This window comes from Pleurodeles waltl, chromosome 1_2 (assembly GCF_031143425.1).
Source record: "Pleurodeles waltl isolate 20211129_DDA chromosome 1_2, aPleWal1.hap1.20221129, whole genome shotgun sequence".
Classification (NCBI taxonomy): Eukaryota; Metazoa; Chordata; class Amphibia; order Caudata; family Salamandridae; genus Pleurodeles; species Pleurodeles waltl.
In genome coordinates, this window is record NC_090437.1 from 11,761,685 (window position 1) to 11,771,583 (window position 9,899).

The 9,899-nt window shown below is 39.7% G+C and overlaps 1 protein-coding gene across 1 annotated transcript; it reads right to left on the reverse strand.

Moving 5' to 3' along the window:
- Window positions 1-6,829: 6,829 nt before the first annotated feature.
- On the reverse strand, window positions 6,830-7,956 carry LOC138296406 (protein phosphatase 1 regulatory subunit 3B-like). Its single transcript, XM_069235498.1, has one exon. It carries the CDS (start codon window positions 7,835-7,837, stop codon window positions 6,977-6,979), a length of 861 nt encoding a protein of 286 aa, XP_069091599.1. The 5' UTR covers window positions 7,838-7,956; the 3' UTR covers window positions 6,830-6,976.
- Window positions 7,957-9,899: the final 1,943 nt, after the last annotated feature.

Genomic DNA, 9,899 nt, shown 5'->3' on the forward strand with positions numbered 1-9,899 from the left:
TGTAGAAGCAGGAAAATACAAGAGAGGTTATGGGCAGCAAGGAATCCCACTTTGAAGGATGCAGTTGATCTGGCCAAAGTCGGGGAAGAATCTGAATATTGTATGAGAGCAATGGAGAAACGGGAGACAAAGGATGAGGTAGCAGATATAAGCAAGCGACAGGACAGTTTTTCAAGCAAAGTCAGGATTGGCAACAGTAAACCTATAAGAGAAGCAGAGAATAAAAGATGTAATAAATGTGGGAGTTTCAATCACACGTCGGAAGCAAAGTTTTGTTTTGCTATAGGGAAGGAGTGTAGGAAATGTGGGCTCAAGGGTCACTTTGCAAGAATGTGTCAGGGTTTAAGGAGAAATAGAAGAAGAGGTGGATGATAGCTTGTGTGAGACGAATATAAGTTCAGACAGAATATTGGCTGTTGGGGATGAAGGATAGAAAAAAACAAAGACCCAAGGCACAATTTATGATTCAAGGAAAACCAGTTGAATTGATGGTGGATTCCGGATCCTTATATACCATTATTCCAAGAAGTTTGTTCACTTCTGAATGGCCACAAGCAAGATTATTGCCTAGAGATATAAGTCCTGGGGGATATCAAGGCGAGAAGATAGATCTCATTGGTTATATGATGGCTGATATCAAATTTGGAGGAAGAAGCACTAAAGGAAAAGTGTATGTAGCCGAATCGGGTCCACCAATCTTGGGATGGATCCATCAATATGATCTTCATATCATCATCAATCCTCGAGCTAAAACACAAATTTTAGTTGTAGAAGAAGTAACGTTACAAGATATTCTCAGAGAGGCGGAAGGTGTTATTCGAGAGGAAATGGGGCAACTAAAAGGGTATTGTCACAAAATTAACCTCAAAGACAGTGCAATTCCTGTACGACATAAGGTTAGGAGAATACCAATATTAGCTAGAGGACGGGTCAAAGAGAAATGCTATGTTGTGGAGTCATTGAGCCTGTCTAGGAATCAAATTGGGTATCTCCAGTTGTGATAACGAGGAAGTATGATGGAAAATTTCGTTTTTGTGTCGATTTGAGAAGCTTGAATCAGAATGTGGTAATGGACAGTTTTCCTCTGCCTAACATCAATGAGCTTGTTTTGATGCTGAAAGGAGGAAAGTTTTTTTCAAAACTGGACTTAAAGCATGCGTATCATCAAGTAAGGTTACATCCTGAGTCAAAAATCTTGACAACATTTATCACAATGGAGGGCACGTTTCAGTTTACCAGAATGCATTTTGGTTTGTGTTCAGCCGCAAGTGTCTTTCAGAGAGTGATGAATGATTTACTCAAAGAAATTCCGAATGTTATATATTTTCAGGATGATATACTAGTTTTTGGAGACACAGTGGAAAATCACAATTTGACTCTGAGGCTGGTTCTAGATAAAAATTTTAAATCAGGTTTAACGCTGAGAAAAGAGAAGTGCATATTCTTAGCTAAGGAAGTGGAATATCTGGGTCACACATTGTCGCAAGATGGGGTGAAGCCAAAGAGAGATCTATTGAGAGCCATCAAATTGGCACTATGTCCTGTGAATAAAGACCAGTTGAAGTCGTTCTTGGGTTTAGTGGAGTATTACTCCAAGTTCGTGGAGAACTTTGCATCGAAGACGGAGGAACTTAAAAAATTATTGAGAAAAGGTGTGGTTTTTGATTGATTCAAAACACCGTTCTTGTGTTGTGCCCCAATCAAGAAGGAAATTTGTGAAGCTGACATTCTAGTGCCTTTCGATGCAGGAAAAGAATCGATAATTAAAGTAGATGCTAGTGCCACTGGTATTGGTGCTATCTTATCACAAAAACATGGTTTAAAGGAAAGAACAATTGCGTTTGCATCACGTTCCTTGACACCGACAGAGCGCAACTACTCGGTAATAGAGAAGGAGGCATTAGCTGCGACATGGAGCATGGAACATTTCAGGATGTATATTTGGGGAAAACGATTCAAGTTGCGAACTGATCACAAACCGCTGGTGAAGGTGTTGACCCCAGGCGGAGCTGAAAAAGGTTCTTCTAGACTGATAAGACTTGCTGCGAGGTCTCAAGAGTACAACTATACTGTAGAGTATATACCAGGATGGAGGAATGTACAAGCTGACTGTCGTTCACGTTTATCACAAGACTGGGAATTGTTGGATGAAGAGTATGGTAGTATTCAAGATTGTGAGGAAAGTTGCAAGTGTCGGAGATGTAGTGCAATGGTCATCGGGAGCATTGAGTAAAGAGGAATGGTGTCAAGCCATGGCATGTGATGAGGAGATGAGGGAAGTGATCAGAATGATAGTAAGTGGTAGACGTAGAGAGAGAACACTGCCAAAAAATGTATGGACGTATGTAAGATATTGGATGAACTCTCATGTGTGGATGAATATATTGTTGTTCGTGGTGAAAAATATGTTCCTCCTGTAGGGGTGAGGAGGAACATTTTTAATATTGCACATGAGGGTCATTTAGGGCAAACGTTGAAGAAGAGGAGGCTCAGAGAAAATTTCTGGTGGCCAGGGATGGATGACGACATTGTACACTGGGTGGAGAGATGTGATGTGTGTGTGTACGCAGTGAAAAGAGTCTGAAAGTGGGCAAACAATCTTTGATGGGTCACATTGAGGATCCTGGTCAAGCATGGCATACTGTATGTGGGGACTTCATTGGTCCTTTATGTGGAGTTAAACACATGTCTAGGTTTGCATTTGTTTTGATGGATGTTCATTCGAAATGGGTAATAGTGAAATTTATGTCAGAGATAACCACAGCATCCACAGTGAGAGTTTTGTCTGAAATATTTAGGGAAGAAGGATGCCCGGTATGTTTGGTGACGGATAATGGTACACAACTCACCTCTTATGAAATGAAAGAGTTTTTATTATTGATGGGTGTTAAACATTCAAGGACAGCACTTTATAATCCGCAAGGAAATGGAATGGTGGAAAGAGCCAACAGGATGGTTAAGGGAGCCATACAACAAGCACTGGTTAGTGGCATGGATGTAGAAGGTATGGTTGCGGATGTTGTGTGGGCATATCGCACCACTGTTAATGGTGTTACTGGATGTTCACTGTTTTTCATGATGAGGGGTAGAAGACCGAATTCTAAATTGACGCCGTTTTGGTTGAGAGAACTTGCTAGCAATAATATAGGAACATTTGAGGGTGAGAATAAAGGTGGAGATTTTGCAGAACGTGGTAAAGATAAGAACAAAATTTGCCCGGGTGATTGGGTGAAAGTTAAGTCTGGGAGAATTGTTAGAGGGTTGAATAAATTTAAAGGGCCATTTCAAGTCAAGGAAGTTCATCCTTGGTATGTGATATTGAGCAATGGTGAGAGATGGAATCTCAGGAGAGCGGCAAAGTGTAATTATACTAAAAATATGATTGCAGAAGATAAGATCAGTGATGGATGCAGTGGATGTATGTTTGACAAACTGGTAATGAAACCTGTTGCACAGCATTCTAGTTGTACAGGTGATATGCTGCCTGGTTTTATGGAAGATGGTGGGGTGAGACAACAAGAGTTTAGTGAATACAGGAATGAAGTTATGAGGGAGAGATCACAGAGTTAAGAAAGCACCAGTGTATTTGGCTGATTATGTAAAGTAAAAATGTAATCTATTTTTACTCTCAAGAATGGTTAGGGTAGTATCTGTGTTTCAGTGTGTTGCAGTTTTTGTTGTTAATTCATACAGTTTTAATATTCAATATTTTAGTAATTTTGCTTAAACAATGAAAGGAAGAAGATATGTTGTAATGTGTTCGTACATTCAAGCACGCAAGCTCTTGAGAAGCGCGAGCTCTTGACGGTTCCGATGCCGGGTTACCACGGAGACGAGTCTGAGGTGCGGCGGCAGTTACGAGGAGCCGGCAAGAGGGAGGCGCTGACCTTTGGCATTGGAATAAATACTACAACACAAACTACGGCGTGATATTTTATACCTACAACAAGTCACCTTTTCAAAGATTCCTTTCAAGTGAAGAGGTAAACAACTTGCACTTACTGACCCAGCTCTAAATGGCAGGAGTATGTAAATCATGTGTACCTCCATGCTACACATACCAAACAGCATGTTTCATCAAGTGATGAGTACAATAAAACGGAGCATGGCCAACAGTGAATGAGTGGTGAAATGCAAAAATACTGAGATGAAAGAGTGCACAAATTAGGTCAAAAGGTAGAGAAATTAAGTACAAGACATGAGAAACCGAAGACTTACACGGACATTACATGCAACTCATTTCACCATCAAATTACTACTAAAATAAAAAATTAAGAATTACAGGCATTGAGTGAACATGTTTTAACAATTAAAGCACAATGTTCAGTAGCAGAGTCAACTGTTTCCACTGGCATCTCCAATTTCAAATTCCTGACTTTGTCAACGAATGCAAGACATAAATGGTAAGTTGCTTTATCATTCTAACTTTATTACATTTTTCACTTTCCAACATAAAACAAACCAATATTCTTCTAAAACACAGAATATATGTCCTTTTCTTTTATGATTAAAGTGCATTTTCACCTTGGAAGAGTGTACAAAAATATTTTGTAAAACACACATGCAGAAGAAAAAAAATAATATTTACAAGGCACTTCCAGGCACAACCAAAAGGGGAAGGGAAACGGAAGGGCAAGTTCTGTACATAGTAACATTCACATATGAGAAAGCATTTCATTGCAGAGGCTGATTAAAACACTTTGGAAACATTAAATAAGTCAAACCCTTCATTCATGTTCACGCCAAAAACTTGGTAAACACCAGGTGGCACAAACAAGACTGACAAAAATCTATAAATTCAGTGTTTTTTCTTCAAATACATGTTGCTTCTTTCCCCTGAACAATTTAAAACTTACCACAAAAAAAATTATCTAAAATGTGGTGCTGAACATGTGACCTGATTGGGAACTCTCATAGTGCTGATACTTGGTATGTTATTCCCACTCCCAGCAAACAGGAAATTGATTTAAAAAAAAAAAATCTCACCTCTTAAAATGAAAGACAGAGAGCAATGAGGACATTTTTTATGCTTCCATAACGTGCTTTAAAGCTGAAAGGGCATCTCCCTAGACTGTTGCCAATGAAGATTACAAAATTGGGTGCACACAGAGTAGTTAAAGCTTATATTCCTGAAAAAATATATCACTACAAGATTTCTATAACAAAATATATTTTTCTACCCCAACTGCAGCCCGAAAACCCTGAAGGATTTGGCATGACATTAATGAGGCCGCATTTTGAAATATGTCATAGCTATAAAAACAGCATTTACATTATATGGGAGAATATCTGTGATAAAAGTCCTGCTTCTATTCTTTAGAACAAGCAATCCCATGAAACACACCTCATCACCTCCAACCCCCAACAACTCTAAATAAGAAGATACATTTATTCAGTTGTGGGCATTTTATTTACTCAACACATTTACGATGTTAAAATATTAGAAAAATTGTGCTTAAAAACATTCAGTGATTAGAAATCCACTTGGGATATAAATAATTTTTAAATACAGGATGACCGTGTACCCATACAGAAAATTACAGTGCAAATCTAGTGTCATCTACAGTGCCTTTAACCCTAGACAAATGCACGGATCAAACCTACCTTCCACAAAGATAACCATTATGTGAGGAATTCAACAACATCTTTTTTTTAAATTAACATTGTATTTTCTATTACCGCTGAATACAGGAAAGTACTCCCATACCAAGATGCCTGATATGAGGACAATTTAAAAGCAACAGGTGCTCTAGACGGCGCAAAGCAAAACACACGAAAACAAAGGAAGGAAACAAATCAAAAGCCATGATGAGAGGCAAATTTATCGAACACAAACAGGCAATCTACACAATGCTCTCTAAGGGCAAACAGTGTCTTAAACCACTCTATTAGGTGCTGGGAGGCAAGGTTAGTTTTAGTACCTGTGTGCCAACACATGCATTCAGACACTGAACCCACCTGGGTCAACGAGGCTTACAAAGGTTCAGAAAATCTGAAGGTTATATCACCAGCTACCGCCTTCTTCATTTAGAACAGTAGCTAAAAGAAAGCAAACAATCCTATACCCTGAAATGCACTACTTAAGTTAAACTAACTACTGCTTTCCCAATGACTTTAAAAAAAAGCATGCTTGTCTTCAGCTAACACCTGGGGGAGAACTCCAATCTACTTTCTTCTCCAAAAAGAAGAAAAATCTTGCAAGAATTTCAAAGAAATAATAATACTTAACTGAAATATCGGAAGACTTGACCAAAGCCCATGTGTTCATTATTCGAAGAAAGTTTCCTATCAAAAACTGTACCTCGTCAAACGACCCCCAGAGACAAGAATGAAAAAAACAAACATGTAGACCACGTAATAATTCATAATTGCACTCTTATCCCAAATATTCCCTGATTTGCCTAACACTGGAGACGATGGCAGCTATACCGAGTAACCTTTGCCGTTCTAGTTATTGAGAAAGGACGAGATTGAAGGTTATGGTGCTCCACTTCGCTACAGATCTGGCTAAAGTGACCACTAAAGTGTTCCACACCAACATACTTCTCAGAATTGCACTGAAAATGTAAAGACAGGTGTTAAGTACACAAGCAAACATTGTGGATAGGTTAAAGCCTGCCATAAACTCAAAACTACAATATAAGCCATGAGCCAGTTTACACTGCTCTACAGAAGAGGGCCTGCATGTTACATAGGATAGGATTAGCAGCACCATGTAAAGCTCAGCACTGTCCTCTTTCTTCTTTCTCCACTGTGCAGAGGGAGCTTATGATACTTTGGATAATGTGATGCACAACCCACGTCTTGATCCATCACCACCAAAACCTGAATATTATTATTACAAGGCTGTGTGATGTGCAAGGGTGGGTTCTTTATCTGGCAAGGTGTCCCAAACATCTTAACCCAGACTCTCAATTGACAGAGACTGTTGACTTGCAAAGCAGAAACAAAGCCAGCTGAACAGCTTTGATTCTCATCAGTAGTAAGGGCCACGTTTGTCATAACCTGAATAACTAGGCCACTCTGGAAATATGCCGTGGGAGCACCTAGGACTTCCATACTGATCGAAGGTGATCCCAAAATCTGGTCCGTTTCGAAGATGTTCCCCTTCATGGGCAGTTCTCAGTTCTGAGCGAATGATGCGATAATTCTGGCCCTTGTTGCTGTCCCAATAAGTCTTTCCCTCACACTCAAAGCACACAGCAAATTCAAGTCTCTCGTGAGACTGAATCCTTTCTGGCAAGTTGATATCAAACGAAAATGTGTCCCGGTCTGAACCTGCATATGTATCCTTTACGTACTGGCAATCGTAGTCCACAAAGGTTTTCCAGGTGTCAAATGTCAACCTTAGTTTGACACTCTTATGGAAAGCAAGATTCTTCACTTTGACAGTGCTTACAATGGCTTTATCCTTCAACATGCAGTTTTCCAGGCAGACATAATCTGCCTGGAGTCTATTTCTGAAATCTAAGTAGTCGGCAGAGGGCTGAGCAAAGTCCAATACAAAGCTGTCTTTCTCCACTGTTGTCAAGCCTACAATGTTTTCTATCAGTTCTGTGATTTTGAATGGGACATCAAAAGGGTCATCAAACTCGGAGAACACTTTCACCATGGTGAGTGAAAATCCTTTGTGATCAGCAAAGGACACACGCTTCTTCCCCTTTTTCTCCCGACAAGACATGTCGGAGCTGGCATGCTGACTCACTTCAATCTTACTATGCAACTGAATGCATGGCCGTAGGGGTTTTGTATGCTTGGTGCCAAGCTTGCACGTGAAGCGGTCCCGTCGCAATGGTGGAGAATGTAGGTACAACTGCATGGCGATGTCAACTGCCATTGTTGGCTTGTGAGGAAAGTAATCCAAAACTCTGCAAGAAACAGGAAGAAAGTCATTAATAAGTGATCAATACATTCATATAAACACTAACATATATGCCAAAACAAGAGCCAAAAGTGTATCATGTCAATATCAATATTTCTCAGGAGGCTCAAGGGAAGGCAACAAATGTGAATGGACGAAGTGCACGCCTTTAAACATTGCAATACATAGCCTATTCAATATAGTGCAGTCGTAATCACGATAAACGAGCTGAAAGCTCAATATCCCTACATTAAGTAAGTACATTTGGAGATATGAATTTCCTACTAGCTATATCAGTGCTACAGTTCTAATACATTTTTACCAAGGGTTCGCAATTTAAAAAAAAAAAAAAACGTGCTTTCAGGGAGGTACCCCAAATTACTTACAGATTCAAGGGTGGATATGACAACATACAATATTAAATTAGTCGCCACCTCAGTCTAAGCAGTTGTTCCTATCACAGTGGAGACTACAGCAGCAATGTTGAACTAAAATATCTATCAACATGGAATGCCTCCAAATGAAAAATTACATGACACCAACTTCCTTGGTATCAAAGGAATATTAGTAACAGGCTTTGGTACTGCATGAATGGTCATTCAACTAGTAGCTTTAAACACATTTTGAAAATGTTAATCATTTTGTAGCCAAGGATCAGCTCGCTTTCTGAAAAAGTAGCTGATTTACTCTGAAACGTTTGCTTACTAATTTTGAATAAACACGTTGGGTCTCTAAATACCTACTTTTATTTCACTATGACAAGCAAACGTGCCTCAAATGCCAATGTATTATCAGATGTCGAGAATCCCACATTAAAGCAAAGTACTCCAATATACTGTTGTCATTACAGTGCTAGGGCTGGACACCGTAATGACAAAGAAGCTACCAATGCCAATAATGCCAAAGATCACTCCCACTGTGCTTCTGAGGCAGAGTTAGGCCAAGGATATGTGCCATATGCGAAAAATTATCACGGTGCTAAAAATGACCATAGTTAAGCCCAGCATATTCTTGGAACGACCACCTTTCTGTCACAGCTGAACATCAGAAGGCCATAGGTACCCACGCATGAAATATGGGCATTATTATGCCATAAGTGATCCCCAATGAAGTGGATTTGGCCAGGACTAGGCCATGGTCGAGTGTTAGTTACAGCTTAATTCCATTATGCTAGGAGAGAACCTTAACCAAGGTTTGAAACATTGAGAAAAATGGTTTGAGAATGTACTTTGTCTCCGCTGAAGTGCCAAACTGGGAACGAAGCCAGTCTTGGCTTATATTGAGGATACAGTGCACTTTCATGGACCTCAGCAAATGAAATACTGAGAGCAAGTTATTTTCTGGATGATTAGCAACTACTTCTATAGTCTGCCATTATGGTTTGTTATTTTATAGTGCTGTAGTCTTTTCACAGTTTATCACAAAAGTAGTGATTATAAAATCACACCAGTATCCTTATACTACTGTTAAAGATTTTGTTTTAATGTGCGTGTGTGTGTATATATATATATATATATATATATGTGTATATTTTTATGGAAAATGTCACTTACCCAGTGTACATCTGTTTGTGGCATGATTCACATGCTTCGCACATCCCGCCATCTAGTGTTGGGCTCGGAGTGTTACAAGTTGTTTTCTTCGAAGAAGTCTTTGAGTCACAAGATCGAGGGACTCCTCCCATTTCAGCTCCATTGCGCATGGGCGTCGACTCCATCTTAGATTGTTTTCCCCCCAGAGGGTGAGGTAGAAGTTGTGCATTACAGTCATAGTGCCCATGCAATGGAGTAAACATGTATGTACATAATGTAGTTTAAGGTGATATATTTACAAATGTTCAAGATCAACTTCGAAACGGCTACAGGCTCCCGGGGAGGCGGGTGGGCGCATGTGAATCTGCAGCGTCTCATGCCACGAACAGATGTACACTGGGTAAGAGACATTTTCCGTTCGATGGCATGTGTAGCTGCAGATACACATGCTTTGCATAGACTAGTAAGCAGTTATCTCCCCAAAAGCGGTGGTTCAGCCTGTAAGA